The following is a 19361-nucleotide window of genomic DNA, read 5'->3' on the forward strand; positions in this document are numbered from 1 at the left end:
GAAATTGCTCTAGATAATTTTTAATCTATGCAAAATGGATTATTTGTAAAAATGATCATAAAATACCAAAATAGCAGTAAATTATGAAAATGACCTTTTAAAAATAGGAAAATTTCATAGATGTCATTTTTGCCTTAATTTGATACATCTATCACTTTTATATTTTTTTGAAATTTTTGGATTTTTTGGATTTTTTTATTTAAATAAAAATAAAAATTTCCTAAACCGATATATGAAAACATTGAACAACACAGCACATGAATATCACAATAACCGGGCTCAAATCGACAGTTTCAAGATCGAAACTTGGTTTGCGCATTTCGTTAAACACTTGGCGTGCATCAAATCACCCCAAACCAACTTCCTCGGGCCATGTTTGCGGCCTTCAATCTCAACACATGAGCAATATTATGTGGAACTAAAACATCAAGGTTAAACTACCACATGCAAAGAACAAGATTAGATAGAAATCACAGCTTAAAACACACGAAAACCAAGCTGGAATCGTCTTCAAATATGCGGGTTTAATCTGATTTTGCAAATCTGGATTTGAACCCAGGTCAAGCAAATAGGTTGAATGCCCATATTCAAGCCCCAACACTCATCACATACGAGATCTAAGGGAAATGCTACTTAATCCACATGAAAGTAGGTAACATGGGCTTTCAAATGCAACAAACATCATAGAGAATGACTTACCGAAAAAATCAAAACGACCTCTCCAAGAAGCACACATGCAAAACTCTTGAAGAGATTTCAAACACTTAGAAAAATTTCAGCCTCAGAAATCAGTTTTCCGGACTGGTTTTCCTCTTGATTTTCATTATCAAAACATGCTCAAACTCAAAAATAAATATATCTAGGATGCTTACCTTGCTTCCTAGTTTCCTTTTCAAGTGGTTATTGGCCGATGAAACCGACAAATTATCCTCGGGGGCCTGTGGAAGTTGGCTTCTTCAACTAGAAATGAGATCTGCAAAAAAAAATAACTGACAATGAAGGTTTTCGTTGAGCTCTAACATTAGACTTCAAGATGTATTTTGTTGGAAAACTTGACACCAAACCAAACTATATGTATTCTAGTTTGGGGTAGAATTCAATATTTTCCTCATTTATTTCTCAAACTTCTCAGAAACACTGCCTTTTCTTCACTCGTGACCAACTGGGCTCAACACTTAAAAAAATTTTCAGTGTTTCCTGGCCCGCCTGGAGGGTGTTTTTCAGGAGGCTTTAGGAGGCCTTCCCGATCTCCATTTAGGACGTGCGACCTATGGATGGAAAGATATTTGAGTGAAGTTTCACTCTCTAGTTGAAGGTTTTGGCTAATTTTGGCCGAAGGGTTGTGAAAATCTCACTTTTCTCTCAAAAGGTTGATCTGGAATTTTCTGGGTTTTCTTTGCTGGAGTTGCTTCTGAGGGCCTCTTTGGGGGATGATTCCGAGCTCTCTCCTCTCCCTCTCGTCTCCTCTCTCTCCTCCCTTGAAAGACCTTGCTTCAGTGATCTTATCCCATGAATTGAGGGATTTTTGGTCAGCTTTTTGCCCCCCTACCAAGCCTGCCAACTGAGCTAGTCCACCCACTCTCCTGACTTAGCCAATTTTTTAATTCTGCAGCTGTTGAGTGTGTAGGTTTTGCTGCGATTTTCCGGTGCTGTCAGGAGCTTATCCTTGGCCAATTTCCGTCCACTTGCACTGCTATATATGGTCTTCCATTAAGTGCAAATATCGAGCTATATGGGCGGCTGAGTGAGATATGGTGGGGCCACCAACATGCCTACTTATCAGCTCCGAATTAAGACCTAACCGTGGGCTGGGTTTTGGTAGCTAGTTTGTGTGCTTTAATCCATCAATTTGGCCGCGGTTTTGATCAATTAGCAACCTCATGTATACTAGTTTAAGATCTTGACCATTTTTCATAATTGTCTCCACCCAATTTTGCAAGAGAGTCCCTCAAAGTTGGCCATTTTCTTGTCCGAAAATGTCAAATTCAATGCAATTAGGTCCTTTTTGCCCGATTCGATTAATTAGACCTGACCCAAGTTCAATTTCAACTTAATTGGGGGCTAAGATGATGATTTAAGGGCTCGGGTGAAATTTTGCAAAATTTGCGAATTGGTCCCTCAACTTTTGGAAATTGCATTTTTGCCCCAATTTGCCATTTTAATTCCAATCTGACCTCCTGGGCTTGGCTAGTCACATTTAGATCATTGGCCACAACTTTTTTTCTTTTTTTTTTTAAACTTTTTTTTAATCTTTTTTTCTTTTTTTTAAAATTAATTAATCTATATGCAATAATTTGGGCAAAAATTAGGTGTCAACACCCTCACCCCAGATCGGGCGAGGGTTGGTGGCCTCGCCACAGATCTGGGAGGGTCGCGGCCCTTGCCCAGATCCGCGAGAGTCGCGGCCCTCGCGGATCAGGGGCAAGGGCCACGAGCCCTCGCCGCCGGTTGGCCATGGTCGCCGACCCGGCCAAGGCCGGTGACCCCACCGACCCTCCCCCGCCGTCACCGGCCCTTCCCGGCGGGGCGGGAGCGGCCGAGGGATTAGCCCTCGCCCGCCTCCCCAACTTTTTTTTTAATTATTAATTTTTTAATATTTCAACTAAATTTAATTTCAAATTTATTAATTTAAAATATTTTAACTAAATTTAATTTTAAAATTATTAATTTTAAATATTTTAAATAAATTTAATTTAATTAATTATTTTATTTTTATTTTTTGCCACGTCGGCCAAAACAACGCCTTGGCCGTCACGCGCGTGAAAAACGGCGTTATTTTGAGCTATGTTCGCCGGAAAAGTGCCATGTCGACATTTTGGCCGGATTTTCACCGGATTGGCACTCAAGTGATCCATTTTACTCCGATTTTGGCACTTAAGTGTACCTTTCGTAAGTTATGGCACTTAAGTGTTCTTTTGGCCAAAGTTAAGACACTCTAGGGGTCCGCGCGTCCATTTATATCTCTTCTAAAGTTAAGAGTTTTTTTAATCACCTCATCGATTTATGTTTTGAATATGAGTACTCGAACCTTTTGGCAAAACTGATTTATAAAGTGATGGATGAGACTTCTGTTGGGTGCTCTTACCGCTTTATAAGTTTTGTAAAACCAAATTCAATATCTCAATATTACTAGTTAAAAATCTTTATTGTTTGTCCTAGTGGGAAATTGGTTGAGTTTCTCATTTCAATTAGGTTGATCCAAACAATATTTTCCTTTGCAGTGGCGATTAAATGCAAGTCCAAGTCCACTTTAATTTATCGTTGAAGAAGCCTGTTTTGGAAGGCCTAGCTTTTATTTTCAGTTCATAATCTATTCATATCAAGGCTAATCTTGATCGGCCTTCGCAGTACCATAATCCCCACTTTTTCCAAGCTTCCCTCATTTGTTTTTTCTTTTTGCCATTACACCTTTTTCTTTTCCTTTCTCCTATACGCAATTCTTTAAATACTTTCATATGATGTGTTGTTTCACTTTTCTTGCGGCAATTATTTTACTCTTATCATTGATCCTTCTCAGGTGGGGAAAAATACCAAAAAAGTTATAAATATATTGTATTGGTACCAATTTAATGTTAAATTTTTTCACATTAGTACTAATTCGGTCAATCCGGCCAATTTTGACTAGTCAGTGTTGATGTGCATGCCGGCTAAAATTGGGCTGATGGACTAAATTGACACCAATGTAAAAAAAATTTATGATTGAATTGGTCTAATTAAAATATTTAGAACTAAATTGATACCAATGCAATATGTTTATGACTTTTTGATACTTTTCAATTCTTAGGTGCTAGAGGTGCTATTATAATGTCTTAACTTCCTTTAGCAATAAAAAGACGGTGTAATCTGCTTAAATCTTTATTTAGTTGTGCTTCTACAAAAATCAACCCTATTAATGATCATTTATGTTAAAATTATATCTCGAATTTATATTCGTGAAAGAAATCCAACTAGAGATGAATTGTAAGAAACTAGGTCAATTAAGGAAAATCCTAAAGCTGAATATTTGTGGATGTCGGTAATGGAAATCTAGATTTCATATTTGGCGTCAGAGTCCAAAATGTAGATTTGGACCTTAAGTTGCCGATTCGCTAACTCAACAAAAGGCCAGAACTTGTAGATTACGAAAATCAATTTCCGCATGGGAGTCGGTCAACACAACAACCAAACAAGAAAGATCGGGGTTGGACTGGGTTTCCTTCTTCAATCGGTCAACTTGGCTATTATATACGGAATAATACCTTGCAAAATCCAAAATTGACATATTTATAACGAATTTACCAAAATCTAATTTAATCCAAATTTGTACACCTACGATAAATTCACCTTAAATAAATTTTTTAACTATAAAAATCTCAAACTAGCACATCCGTCACAAATAGAAAGTAAAACCCCAAGCGATACAACATTAATTGCTAAATGTCATTCAATTCAACAATTTAATGATAAAATTTGAAAGAAATTAATTGAGGGTAAATTTGTTACAAGTATATCAAAGTTTTAGATAATTAAGAGTATTTGAGTAACTTGAGTCTGGTTGTAATTTTCATTGAATTACTTGATCTAGAGTGGAATTCTTTGCTGCTCTCTTCATGGACATATGTCACATCGATGTAATCATTTAAATTTGGTGTCCAATTTATTTTCTCATTTTGTCTATTTTATTGTTCGATCGGTTAGATTCCACAATAATTTAAAAGATCAAGGCATTGATAAACGGTCTCTCTACTTTTGCTCAACAATCAAAGTCATTCTTTTAATTTCTTTTAAGGAAAAAAATCACAAAAACTTTAAATTTTGTCGATTGTGATATATTTACACTAAATTATTTTTGGCGACACCAAAAACTCCAAATTTATACAAATGTGACACATTTACACTAAATTTTTTCTATAACACCATTTTTTTGGGGTTAATATGTCACATCATACAACTTTGAAGTTTTAGGTGGCACATTATATAAGTTTAGAGTAAATATGCAATATAAGTATGAATTTGGAGTTTTTGGTGTCATAAAATAAGTTAGGGATAATATATCACTCTAAATATAATTTAGAGTTTTCGGTGATTTTACATTTCTTTTGATTTGAAACCGTTCTTACACTTAAGTGCCATTGGCCGTCCCCGTGTTGGAACACTAATAGCTATTTTTTTATGTGAATTTTTATTTTATTTGTTGAGGATTTTGCTTTCTTTCTCCAAATGTAGGTTGTCTCTCTCCTTTTTAGGTTCTACATTTTACGAAAACAAAAACCCACAAAATATATTGCCTATACTAATGCAAAAACACTATTATTTGTATCAACTCACGATAAGCAATTGAGTAGCTATGGACCGTGAGCTCTGTGGCTCATGACTTGAGCAGATATGACTGCTACAAGATCAAAGCTCATGCGGCAACACCACGAGCTCAAAGATTAAGTAGCCATGGCTCAAGCTTTGTGGCTCAAATAGACATCGTGGCCATGGCCATCTGCGAGCTTGAGCTTGAATAGCCATGGCCAATGCTAACTTAGAGTTGGAACTCATGGTAATGGTGGGTCATAATGGAGCTCTCTTGTAATTGTGCCCATTTTTTTTTTTATGTTGCCTAATTTAGCACCTGTTTTTCCTAAAATAATTATATGAGCGGAGTACCACACAATAGGTATGCTGGCATCTTGTTCATAGAAATTGAATGGCAAAGTATAACGGAATGATTAGTTGTGATACTTCTAAGGGAAAAAAAGCCACAAAAAAATCTCAAACTTTATCAACTGTGACACATTTATTCTAATTTTTTTTGTGACATAAAAAATCTCAAACTCATACATGTGTAGCAATACATTTACCAAAAAAAAAAAAAAAAATTGGACACCAAAAAACCCAAACTTATACTTTTGTGACACCAAAACCCTAAACTTATGTTTTGTAATACCAAAAACCCCGGACTTATGGTCAAGTCACACATCTATCCCAAAAATTTGGTGTCATAGAAAAAAAGTTTGAGATATTTGATGTCACAAAAGAAAAGTTCGAGGTTTTTTATGTCACAAAAAAAAGTGTAGAGTAAATGTGTGACACTGCAATATTTTGAGATAAATGTGTCACATAAGTAAAAGTTTGGGATTTTTAATATTACAAAAAAAAAAAAATTGGGGTAAATATTTCACAATGGTCATAGTTTAAGGTTTTGGTGACTTTTACCATATTTCTAAATAGTAGAGAGGCTTTAAAAAATGTAGAGGGGGATTTTGATTTTCAGGCAAAAATATAAGGGCCACCGGTGAATCTAATCCCATAAAGAAAGTGGCATATGTATAGGAATTGATAAAACAGTAAAAGATTATAATGGACACAGCACCAAGTACCATTGCTCCACGTCCAACCAGAGAGGCCTCTTCACGCCAACATGTATGGCCACGACAAAGTCTATAAGGTTTTTCTAGTAAAGGCACACAACCATGATGTTACATATATATGAATTGGGGAAAAAAATCAACACGTCGCTCTAGAGTTTTGTATCTCGACGAACAGGTCAGCTCAGCATGTGTGAACAAGAACATTTTGTTGAAGATATTGGCCTCAAGTCTACCTTAGACGAGTAGGGACCATAAGAATATTGGACAATGCTACATGAAAATCAAACCATGTCGATCCAGCTTTTCAAATATATGAATGACCTTGACACTTGGATTTGTTCCTTTGTTGTTGACTGATGCTGGTAAAACTATGTTTAAAGTCCAGCTTGATCACTCAAATGTCTGATGTCGAGTTTGAGTGTTCTCATTGCATGTTATTCCGGTGTATGATGAGGACATGTCCAAGTTGCAGTACTAGCGTCTTCTTCACTCTGGGATATGCTTCTCCTTGTCCACTGGTATGATGCCTGCTTAAATGCTTCTATCTAGGTACTCCATGACAATGCGCTAGTCTCAGTTGAAGTTTCCCCACGGCACTTTGCGCGTTTCTTGACCCGTTCTTCTTTGAGATCTCTTTCCTCACCCTTGCTCCGAGCACAAACGAGTATATATACTTTTCCCTGTGAATCTTGTTTCTACACATGTCCGCTCGAACCCTATATGGTACAGCCATGGATAGCAAAAACAGTAGTCCGTGGTCGTTCATACTCCCAATTTTCTTGCTTTGCTCATCTCCGTACACCCACCTCTGTCTTGGCACAAACAAGCTCGATGCGAATCGATCTATATCTGGTAATCAAACCTTAACCTCCTCGGGTGGCCACTTTACACTTGGCTTCTTCTCGCCGGGTAACTCCACGTACTCCTACATAGGCATCTGGTACAACAAAATCAGCGTGCAAACCGTCGTCTGGGTCGCCAACCGAGACAACCCTATCACTGACAGGCAATCCACTGAGCTGAAGGTCTCGGGTGGCAATCTTGTGATTGTTAACAACTCCGAAGTCCCCGTTTGGTCCACGAATCTGACTGCTTCTTCATCTGGATCGAGCTCCATGGTGGCGGTTCTTGAGGACGACGGCAACTTCGCTCTCAAAGCGGCTCCGACTTCTTCCGTGATTCTGTGGCAGAGCTTCGATTACCCAACGCACACGTGGCTTCCCGGTGCCAAATTAGGGATCGACAAGCGCAAAAACAGGAGTCAGCTCTTGACATCATGGAAGAACGCTGAGGACCCTTCGACAGGTTTGTTCTCTTTGGGTCTCCAGCCATTCAGTGAGTACTACGTAAGGTGGAATAAGTCTGAGCATTACTGGAGCAGTGGGGCGTGGGACAATCAGACGAAAAGTTTCTCTTGGGTCCCTGAAATGAGATTGAACTATATTTATGATTTCATGTATGTGGACAACGAGAACGAGAGCTACTTCGCCTATTCAATCAAAAGCTCCTTCAACACCATATCAAGGTGTGTGATGGACATTTCTGGGCAGCTCAAGATGGTGTCCTGGTTGCCTTCCCAGGTGTGGACCTTGTTCTGGTCTCAGCCCCCGCAACAATGCAAGGTGTATAGACTTTGTGGGCCTTTCAGTGTTTGCAGCGAGCAGAGCGAAGATTCGTGCAGCTGCTTGCAGGGATTTAGCATAAGCTCTCCAATAGATTGGAATCGGAGTGATTGGTCTGGTGGTTGCAAGAGGAATTCGAACTTAAATTGTGCAGCGAATGCGGAGAAAGACTGTTTCTGGCCTATGTCTAACATGGAATTGCATGATGCTCCCCAATCCTTAGTTGCAGGGAGCGATCTGGAATGCCAAACTGCTTGTTTAAGCAATTGCTCTTGCACGGCTTATGCTTTTGAGGATAATGCCTGCTCAATCTGGATTGGGGATCTCTTCAATGTGGAACAGCTCAAACAAGGCACTACCCCTGGAAGGAGTTTCTATGTCCGGCTTGCTGCCTCCGAAATTAAGGATCCCAGCAAGAAGAGTAATGTAACCGCAACAGTGGCAGGGTCTGTTGGTGCCGCGGTAGCGATATTAGCCACTGTCTCATTCGCCGTTTGGAGATGGAGGAGTGGGGCAACTGTAACAACAAAAATAGTGGAGGGTTCACTGATAGCCTTTGCATACCGGGAGTTGCAAGTAGCAACAAAGAATTTCTCAGAGAAATTGGGTGGGGGTGGGTTCGGTTCAGTTTTCAAAGAAACATTACCTGATTCAAGTCACATAGCGGTCAAGAAGCTTGAAAGCATAAGCCAAGGTGAGAAGCAATTCCGAACGGAAGTAAGCACAATCGGCACTATCCAGCATGTGAATCTTGTCAGGCTTCGTGGATTCTGCTCTGAAGGTGACAAGAGGCTGTTGGTCTACGATTTCATGCCAAATGGTTCCTTAGGCTATCATCTCTTTCATAGAAAGGACTCAAAGACCTTGGATTGGAAAACGAGGTACCAAATTGCTTTGGGAATAGCTCGAGGTCTGGCTTATCTCCATGAGAAGTGCAGAGATTGCATCATACATTGTGACATCAAGCCAGAGAACATCCTTCTAGATGCTGAATTCTGTCCAAAAGTGGCAGATTTTGGCCTGGCAAAGCTTGTTGGCCGAGATTTTAGCAGGGTGTTGACAACCATGAGAGGCACAAGAGGGTATCTTGCGCCGGAGTGGATCTCTGGAGTGGCCATAACAGTAAAAGCTGATGTTTATAGCTATGGGATGATGCTTTTTGAGTTTGTGTCGGGAAGGAGGAACTTAGAGCTATCGGAAAATGGGGCCATCGAGTTCTTCCCAACATGGGCTGCTAGCAAGATAGCTGAAGGAGGTGACCTGCTTGATCTTTTGGACCCAGACTTGGAGAAAAACGCTGATACTGAAGAGCTAAATAGGATATGCAGAGTTGCTTGCTGGTGTCTCCAAGATGAGGAAACTCACAGGCCAACGATGGGGCTGGTTGTTCAAGTACTCGAGGGGTTGTTGGATGTGAACCTGCCCAGGATACCGAGAGCCCTTCAACTGCTTCTTGATAATCAGGAGCATGTAGTTTTCTTCACTGAGTCGTCATCATCGAACCAGAATTCCCAGACGAGGAGTAATACCTCAACTGCTTCCTTGCAGAACCCAAATAGTTCATCTTCGATGAAGTCTGAGTCTTGAGGATGATAAGATAAATGCTTAGTACAAGAAGTGCTTCAGTTATATAGTGCATATGCTCCTCTGCTTTTTCTGTAGTCAAGAGCGAATCTCAGCATTTGGGGATTGGCTTTCTTGGGGCTTTCTCCCCTAGCTATTTATGTTGCACATAGACACAAGCAAGCTTGGAATAAGTGCGCGGCCAGACCAGTTGTAAAGACCCTTCATTCTATATAGTGATCTGTTGTCTGCTTTTTGAGATCCCAGGTGACATTGGTAGTTCGCATCGAAAACTGTCATCTCCACGAGCCCGAGAGGGAGAGAGTGCGAGCGAGGGAGGAGGAGAAGGCACCCAGATCCGCGAGTTGCAGGGAGAAAAAATGGCTCGGACGCTGTCGACGGCCCACCGGGCCACCCACCCGACGCTGCATCCCCTGTTGCGGTGAGCTAGGGTTGTCCGCCTTTTTTTGTTTGTTTGTTTGTGTGTGCTGGGGTCGTCGGGCCGGGACTCGCAGCTGCCGGCTTCACGCGAGTTCCGGGCCCCGACCGTCCGTAGTCTGCCTCCCCGCCTGTCCCCGCTGTTCGCCTGTTCAAAGCCTTGTTGCGATCCCGAGTCCAAAGGGCTCTGCCTTGTCCTCCTCAACCGGTGCCCGCCAGTTGTTCGATGGAAATCCCAAGCGAGCGTCGTACCTGCAGTGACCGGCGGTAACGGGTGGCGACGGGATCAGCTGCAACGGCCGGCCGAACGAAGGTCAAGGCGGTGCCGGCGAAGTCCGAGCTCGGACCGAGACGAGCTCGGCCGCCTCCGCCGCAGATCGTCAGATCTCAAGGGCTCCAGCGGCGAGGGAGAAGATGGGCAGATTCGGGTCATTGATCGTGTAGGTTTTTTGGATTCAGGTCGCGGCTAATGAGTCGGGTCGGACCCGGGTCTTTGTTCGGGTAGGGTTCCGCCTGGGTTGGGTTTGTACTAGGGGTGTAAGCGGGTCGGATCGGGTCGGGTCTTGATGTTACCCGACCCGAAACACATTAAACTCGCATAGGAAATTCGGGTCGGGTCGGGTTTCCCTTTCTTTTCTTTTTTTGAGAGTCGAACGGGGGCATTCATCTTCATTGTTGTTCGTGACTCCTCGCAACTGTTATAGGTTATAACGAAACATTCCAAGCCTCAGCTTGGCTCTTTATTTTTTAGCATTGGATTGATTTTTGTCTCATTTTTTTTTGGCTGACCTCAAATGAATGTATCTTCTACAAATGAGCACAAGCATATGCATGTGGGGAAAAGAAAGAAGTTAAAATGGGGTCGGAGAGAAGTAAATGTTTAAGAAATACATTCATACAATTGGAAAAGAAGATGCTAGAGAATCGGAAATAAGAAAAGCTGGACTTTTTGCCCACGAATTCATAAGGTATGGTGAGCTCGGTAAATATGCTGAAAAGGGTTTTACTTTCTAGAGTAAAATATGCAATCTTCTCCTTTCTTCAGAATCTACTTATCAGAATCAAAGGTTGATTCTGCAGACACAGAGCTCTTGGAGGATCCAGTTGAAAAATACAGCTTATTGCCTTTCCTTTGAGGTTTCTTCTGATTATGTAACACTGAACTCTCCGTCTTGGAATCTTCATCATCGTCTTCTTCAACCATCCCGCTTCCTGATATTCTTATTTCTTGATGGCTTCCTGGAAAAGCTACACACTGACAATAAAGAAACACTGAATCAGTATACTAACATTCTTATAAGCAAACTTAGAAGCTGCTGGAATGATAGGAGTTTGTATGGTACATCAGGAATTACCCTGTTCAGATGTTTGCTTTTCACCTGTCTCCTCCAAATTTCCTGGTTCAGCCTGCTTAGCCTCACCAAAATCCACCGTAATGAAGCCTAGCCTACCACTAAAAAACAGGCTCGCCGCTCGTGTGTTCCAGAAAGCAAAGACACAGCACATGCAATTTTATCATAAGTAATCAATGCAAACCCAGAATTGCCAATGATTCAAAGACCACACAAAGACTATCTTTGTTTCCAATATCAACTGATAAGTACACAAGAGTGAACATATCTAAGTAAAACCTTGCTGAACAGCTAAATCTATCTCCATTTAATGCTTCAGCTTTTATCTATAAACAGAGCCTATACCATCTATGAGGCCTCGTTCATTTACAAAGAAGTCCCATGCGAAACACAACATATATTTTTCACTTGATATTAAACTGAACTAAAAATCGGGTAAAGAACATGTCTCCAGCAAACAAGTAGAATAAATTTTGGGCAGCAGGGTATGAAACAATAAATAAACTGGCTAAAGAAATTTTAAAAGAAAGAAACCCAGAAAGAGAAATAGATTTCGAAGAAACAGAAGCAGCCCAGCTAGAGAACTCAAAGTCATGCCGACAACTTAGCCCCAATCCAACATCAAAATTGAACCATAAAAAAACAATTCGACCCAATACAATCGCCGAATCAAATCGCCCCGCAACAAAGAGCAACAGACAATCATCAACAATCGCCCGAGCGGAAAGCGGCGACTTTGCGAAACGCAAAATTCCCGATCTCCACGGCCAATGTTGAGCGCCATCGAGCAGAAATTCGGGACAGCATTTGACGAGCGGCGAGAGGGGGGAAGGCGCGTGGATCTGGAGGGGGGGCTCCTCACCTGCCGGGACTTGGAAACGAGGCGAGAAGCGAGCGCCATGATCGCCGAGCGAACCCAGTCCCCGAGCTGTCGACGATGGTCGGCCGCACGCGGCGGCAAGGGTTCCGGTATTGGCGAGGCGGAGGCGAGGGGTGGCGACGGCGACGGCGAGGCGGAGGCGCGTCGATCGGAGGGCGGCAGCGGACTCCACGAGAAGGCGCACTCGTCAGACAAGAAGGCGGAGCCAACGAGGTATGTGCTTCAGTTCGTGTTCGACTGTTTGTGTTTGGGGCTAGAGCGTTTGTGTTTTTGGCGTGTTTGGACTTTGGAATAACTTGTTTCGGGTCAAACAATGTTCGAACCTTGACCCTACCCGAAACACATTTTTTTGCTTGTTTTATATTTGTTACCCGAACACGAAACATGTACACGAAACATGTATAATACATGTTTCGTGTTCGGGTCGTGTTCGGGTCGGGTCGGATCGGATCGGGTCGGTTCGGGTTTTTTGATACCTCTAGTTTGTACGCGTGGGCCGAGTAGCCTTTACCTTTAGGCTGTAGCCTTTTTTTTTTTTTTAATGAAAACGGGCCAAATCGGTTTGGGCTTTTATGTTTTAAGAAAAGAAAAAATCCTTGGCCGGGCCTGCGTTGCAGTTCTGGACAATAATACGGAATAACACCTTGAAAAACGCTGAACAAGAAAGATCGGAGTTGGACTGGGTTTCCTTCTTCAATTAGTCAACTTGGCTATATTATATTACGGAATAACACCTTGAAAAATCCAAAATTGACATATTTATAACAAATTTACCAATATCTAAATTTTTTTAGCATAAAAAATCCAAATTTGTACACCTATGATAAATTCAACTTAAAGAAATTTTTTAAAAAGAAATAATCTCAAACTAGCATTCGTCACACATAGAGGTAAAATCTCAAACTGATACAACATTAATTGACAAATGTCATTCAATTCAATAATTTGATGACAAAATTTGAAGGAAATTAATAGATGGTAAGTTTGTTATAAGTATATCAAAGTTTTAGATAAATTTATTATAAGTGTACCGGTTCATAATTTATTATGAAATTACCCTAAATATAAATATACAATTGTGGATTACTTGTTGGTTATGAAGAAATATTAAAAGTTTAGTTTTTAGTGAATGTCAAGGGAAGTTCTATATTTGTTAGTGACGGCCAATTGGCACCGGAGGTTTGGTAGTGGGTTCTTCATGGAATAACATTAATAGCTTATGTGTTGGATTCAATTAAATCTTGTGAGGATTTATTTAATTCATTTTTTGAAATTGAGGAATTATTTTGTGAGGAATTGTAAGACTAAATGCTCCATGAATTATTGAGTATAATTGGAATTTGGAAAGCATGAGAGTGCTTGAGTAACTTGAGTATGGTTGTAATTTTCATTGGATTGTTTGATCTAGAGTTGAATTTTTTACTGCTCTCCCTATGGACATATGTCACATCGACAGAATCATTTAAATTTGGTGTCTAATTTATTTTCTTATTTTGTCTATTTTATTGTTCAATCAGTTAGATTCCACAATAATTTAAAAGATCAAGGCATTGATAAATGGTCTCTCTACTTTTGCTCAACAATCAAAGTCATTCTTTTAATTTCTTTTAAGGAAAAAAATCACAAAAATTCCAAATTTTGTCAATTGTGGTACATTTATTCTAAACCTTTTTTTTTTTTTTGGTAAAGGTAAGAATATATTGATAGCTTTGGAAAAATGTACAAAAAAGGGCACCAAAAGCTTACACTCTAGATGCAAGAGCACAAGAGTAGGAGGGAGCCGCGTAAAAGCCATAAAAGGCGAAAGCACAACCTATAACAAACACTGCCCAGCCAACAACTTTGGCCACGTAACCTCCAAGGACACCAGGGAAGTTGAGGGGGAGAGCGCAAGGTAGGACACGAAGAACTACCCATCCACCAACTTCAACCATAAACCTCCAAGGATGCCCGTGAAGCCGAAGAGGGAAATTGCGCAAGGCAGGAACACAGGCAAAGAACGCTTCAAGTGTCATCACTTTAGCCAAAAGGACACTTAAGTGCCATAACTTACGAAAGGTACACTTAAGTGCCACATTCGAAAAAAAACGGATCACTTGAGTGCCACTCAAAAAATCCGGCCAAAATGCCAACGTTGCATTTTTCCGGCCAAGCGCACCCAAAACGACGTCTTTTTGCGTTGATGTGACCAAAACGGCGTTATTTTGGGCTAACGTGGTAAAAAATTAAAAAAATTAATTAAATTAATTTTAAAATTAAATTTAGTTAAAATATTTAAAAATAATAATTTTAAAATTAAATTTAGTTAAAATATTTTTAAAAAATAATAATTTTAAAATTAAATTTAGTTGAAATATTAAAAAATTAATAATTAAAAAAAAAGTGGGGAGGCGGGTGAGGGATTAGCCCTCGCCCACCGCCCACCACCGCCCCGCCGCCGTCGGGAAGGGCCGGCGACGGTGGGGGAGGGTTGGCCGAGGTTGCCGGGCCACGGCCGGGGTCGGCGACCACGGCCGACCGGCGGTGAGGGCTCCCGAGCCCTCGCCACAGAGTCGGCGAGGGTCGACGACCCTCGCCTACTGCCCGAGCCAAGGGCCGCCACCCGCCGGGCGACCCGGGCGGGCGACCCTTGGCCTAGCCGAGCGAGGCCACCGACCCTCGGCGAATTTGGGCAAGGGCCACGACCCTCGCCGCCGGTCGGTCGGGGTCGCCGGCCCTGGCCGGGGCCCAAGTGACCCCAAATGACCCTCGCCCGCCGTCGCCGGCCCTTCCGACGGCGGCGGCGAGGATTAGCCCTCGCCTGCCTCCCCAATTTTTTTAATTTTTTAATTATTAATTTTTAATTATTAATTTTTTAATATTTCAACTAAATTTAATTTCAAAATTATTAATTTAAAATATTTTAACTAAATTTAATTTTAAAATTATTATTTTTAAATATTTTAAATAAATTTAATTTAATTATTTTATTTTATTTTTTTGCCACGTCAACAAAACAACGCCGTTTTGGCCACGTCAACGTGAAAACGGCGTTATTTTGACCTCCGTTCGCTGGAAAAGTGCCACGTCGACATTTTGACCGGATTTTCGCCGAATTGGCACTCAAGTGATCCATTTTACTCAATTTTGACACTTAAGTGTACCTTTCGTAAGTTATGGCACTTAAGTGTCCATTTGGTCAAAGTTAAGACACTCCAGGGGTCCGCGCATCCCACAACAATTAAGGCATAGGACTGATTAAGTAATGAGATTGACAGTTATAACCGGTCTAAGAGTACCTGAAATAGTCACTTCACAAGATGGAGAACATACAGTAGCTCAGGAACAGGGACGGTAACAAAGAGGAGGCTTCTTCCTTCGACTGCTTTTTTAGCTTCGATATGTATGCAAATCGCAGTCCATAATTCTCGAGGAAAAAAACGAAACATGGGAAGGATTCCGAAGAACATCCAAAAACCTGAAATGTACTCATGGACCTGACCAGAACCTCAGCACAACATCAGCCAGCATGCCTTTCTTATATGCGACATGGTCGCCCAGCAGTGCAAGATGAGGAGAAGACTCCACGAAGTGTCCTCTCAGAACATAGAACTATAAGAAAACACAGAAGTCCCTTGCGTGCATAGGATCGCAAACAAAGATAGCAAATTCCAACAGCCACATAGCAGGAAGGAAACGGGGGTCTAGCAAGAGCAGAAGCACATTCCCCTACTCTTTGCCCCTCGCGTTCTTGCTTTCCAAGATGAAGGCACACAACTTTCGTGGGTCGGCCAGAGCTTTGGACACGCTCTCCTTCTCCATGCATCTCTTGCCCCACGCGGCGAGCTCGGGGCATTCGGCTTCGATGCTGAAGTTCCCACATGTCCCGGAAGTGTAGAACCAGCAGTAGAAGCCGATGATCGCTATGTCCAAGAACCTGAACTTCTCGCCCCCGAAGAAAGCCCCGTCCCCAAGCTCACTTTCTACCAGTTTCAGGCATTCGATGAATTTCTTCTTTGCCGCATCTTGCTCTTCCCCTTTCATCGTTCACACTTCTTCCCGAGATCATAGAACTGCAAAATTGTTGACTTTTATAATTTACTTCGTAATGGTACCGGATCAGAAAGAATCATTAGAATCATCACAAGCTGATTATTAGTATAGCATTTCGTGCTGCAATATTACTTGTGCAACATCATCGATTTCCAACATGTGGTGAATTTATTACCAGGATTGTGCTGTCCAACCATTTGTCAAGCGAGATTACCAGAAAAAAAAAATGCATAAATTCATTACACTTGAGCTAATTCAATCTTAAACCTTTTAATTTGATAGATGTAATCCTAGATCTTTTGACAATTTACTAATTGAGTTCCTCCTGTCAATTTTGGTCAATAACCATTGACATGGACACCGATTGTCCTATATGACACGATTGACATTGACATAAACAATTTTTGTAATTTAAAATATTTTCTTTCTTTCTTGTTTGCTTTTCTCTTTGCTTTTTTTTTTTTTTGGCATTGTGGGAGCGAGGATCACGAATGATCCTTGCTAGCTGCGAGAGAGGCCGCCATGGCCCTCGCATAGGTCTGATGAGGGCCTTTGCGCCCTTCTTCACTATGACCATCTCTCCCACAGCCGACGGCGCTATAAAAGCCCTCGCCCAAGGCCTTTGCAATCTAGTAGCCAGCAAGAGTTGTTGGGGACCACAAAGAAAAAAAAAAGAAAAAATATCTTTTATAAAAATTATAAAAATTGTTTGCGTCAGTACTAATTACGTCGCATAGGAAGACTAACATCCACTGTAGTGATTTCTGGCTAAAATTAATCAGAAGTACTCAATTGGTAAATTACCAAAATATTTAGAATTAAATTAGATAAATTAAAAGTTAAAGATTAAATTGGCACAAATGCAATAAATTGATGACACTTTTAGAAAAAATGAAAAGCCATACAAAGAATCATTGATAGTGAATGACGACGACGACGACTTAAGCCAGATGATCTTTCTTCGCATTTAGCATGAGATATAATCGCTCCATTATGAAGGCGCATAAATGTCAATGCCTTCATTCTCCTGTACCAAGCCTAGTCTACTAGGATAAGGGCATCGCAGGAGTCAAGCCCGGGGGGACCAATCCAAGTTTGGTTACAAGCCCCCGGCGGTTTATCATTACTCTCTTTTTACGTTAGAGAGTTGATTTTGAAAAACGACTCGAGTTTACGTCTCCAGTTCGATGGAGTAGTTTAAGGACTTGCTCAGATTCAAGGCACGTAAATGTCAACGAAGAATCATTGACGAATTAGACGACTATAAAAAACAGAGGAACTAATAATACCTTTTTGTCGACCAAATCGGCCCAGTATCTGGCTCGGGCTCATTCGTTTGGATCGGATGACAAGAGACGGGCCTTATGGCTCCAGGTCTCATCGTTGTACGCTCCACAATGACGAGGGACTCGCAGACGGGCTTGCCGTTGTGGATGAGGACGGGGATTTTCTTGTGAATCGGATTCAGCTGGAGGAGGAGGAGCTCTTGTTCACCGAGTGCTCCTCCTTGGACTTGTGCTCGACCCCTTTCTCGGCCAGCGCTGCTCGGCACCTCATCCCGTACATGCTCGCGCAGAAGTCCAGGAGGGTCACTTCTTCATCGGCCATTTCCTTCAAGGTCGTGTGCTTGGCCCTTGAGAATCGGAGGAGAGGATTATCAAAGTGTTGAGGGGTGAATACTAGTTACTGTTGAGCGAGCGGTCCACCCAAGAGAGCTGAGTAATATTTCCAAACAAACAACACAAGTCGCGGACGGTGTATAGGACATAACGTTTCGCAGCATATCTCTTCGGAATTGGAGGAAGCATTTTGCGTGAATAGTTATTAGTCAATCATAAAACTCTTGTTTCTCATTAAAATAGATAGCTGTGCTTGAAATTTCAATACATTTCCTCTCTTTTTGATGACACGCAATGCATCGGCTATGTAAGATGCTTTCTTACGCAAACGCACGAATACATATGGTTTTCTGTCATTGAAACTTCTACTTTTATCATCGTGAATTTCAATCTTAATTCAACAAGGATCCATGTATTTTAAGTCACCCAGGTTGACATCTTTAAAACAATAAAAAGGTAACTAAATAATAAACTCAAAAATAAGAGGGAAAAGCGTCCAAAAGAATCCATGCAAGTTCAATGGGAGTGATCAGCTCGAAATCTAGAATTACTATGTTAAAAACAATTCCCAGTTTTTGAAGCTTGAAATTTATCCCGTTTACCTTGAAATTGAAAAATTACAAACCGATATATTTGTAATAAATGGAAAATAAAACCCCAAACCGATATAACGATTAATTGTTATATGTTATCAAACTCAATAATTTAAAGGTTAAATTTAATGAAAACTAACATATCGTAAATTTGTTAAAGGTATGTCGGTTTAGGATTTTTTGTTGTCAAAAAATTAATTTGAATATATTTGTCATAAAGATATCAAATACTGGGTTTTTCGTAATATTAACCCTTATTATTATTATTATTATTATTATTATTATTATTATTATTATTATTATTATTATTATTATTATTATCTTATCTAGGTTACTCATTTAATTATTAACCTGGAAAAATGGTTAATGATTTAATTACATGTGAGAAGCATCAAGCAATTTATAATGATTTTGACTTGGCCTTCCAAGTTATTATTTTAAGTTGACGCTTTTGGTTTTCTTGCTTCGATTGTAGCCAAGATCTGATGAAATTCACTTTAATCGGGCATGGCAACATCGCTGCATTTATATCATCTCTTGCAATGAAATTCATCCACACCGCAAAATTTAATGAGATTCATATTCATCTACTTTTTTTTTTGGGTCGTACATATTCATCTACTTTATACACGAGAGACCTTAAAAATTCAATAGATTCATACCGAGTGCACTCAACTTATTTAACGATTTATTATCCCTTGGACGGACGACAACTTTCACTTCCACGAAAACCACGCCGTCCGTCGTGTCATTAGAGTGCGACCGCATTATCCACACAGCTCATGATCAGCCTTCGCAATTTACGCGTCGGCAATGCATTGCGATGGGACAGCACACCTTTTTGCAGAAAGATGCAACTCTCGAGAGCAGAGGAAAGAGCACGTGATATCACACAAAAAGGGGTCCCAGCTCGCTTGCCCACAC

General features: G+C 40.8%; 1 protein-coding gene, 1 long non-coding RNA gene and 1 pseudogene across 2 annotated transcripts; 1 reads left to right on the top strand and 2 right to left on the bottom strand.

Annotated features, from left to right (window-relative positions):
• Window positions 1-6799: 6799 nt before the first annotated feature.
• Window positions 6800-10639, top strand: LOC120294619 (G-type lectin S-receptor-like serine/threonine-protein kinase At2g19130). The gene has a single exon (XM_039314910.1). It carries the CDS (start codon window positions 7040-7042, stop codon window positions 9545-9547), a length of 2508 nt encoding a protein of 835 aa, XP_039170844.1. The 5' UTR covers window positions 6800-7039; the 3' UTR covers window positions 9548-10639.
• Window positions 10640-10823: 184 nt separating this feature from the next.
• On the bottom strand, window positions 10824-12453 carry LOC104429404. The gene is made up of 2 exons (XR_722334.3): window positions 11317-12453; window positions 10824-11216 (listed from the first exon to the last, which is right to left on the bottom strand). It is a non-coding gene; the product is annotated as an uncharacterized LOC104429404 (long non-coding RNA).
• Window positions 12454-13015: 562 nt separating this feature from the next.
• LOC104451616 lies at window positions 13016-17833 on the bottom strand (annotated as a pseudogene).
• Between the last annotated feature and the right edge of the window lie 1528 nt (window positions 17834-19361).

Source organism: Eucalyptus grandis, chromosome 6, assembly GCF_016545825.1.
Source record: "Eucalyptus grandis isolate ANBG69807.140 chromosome 6, ASM1654582v1, whole genome shotgun sequence".
NCBI lineage: Eukaryota > Viridiplantae > Streptophyta > Magnoliopsida > Myrtales > Myrtaceae > Eucalyptus > Eucalyptus grandis.

Coding starts and splice junctions, on each gene's coding strand:
- LOC120294619 (XM_039314910.1), top strand. CDS start 7,040: ATGTCCGCTCGAACCCTATATGGTACAGCCATGGATAGCAAAAACAGT.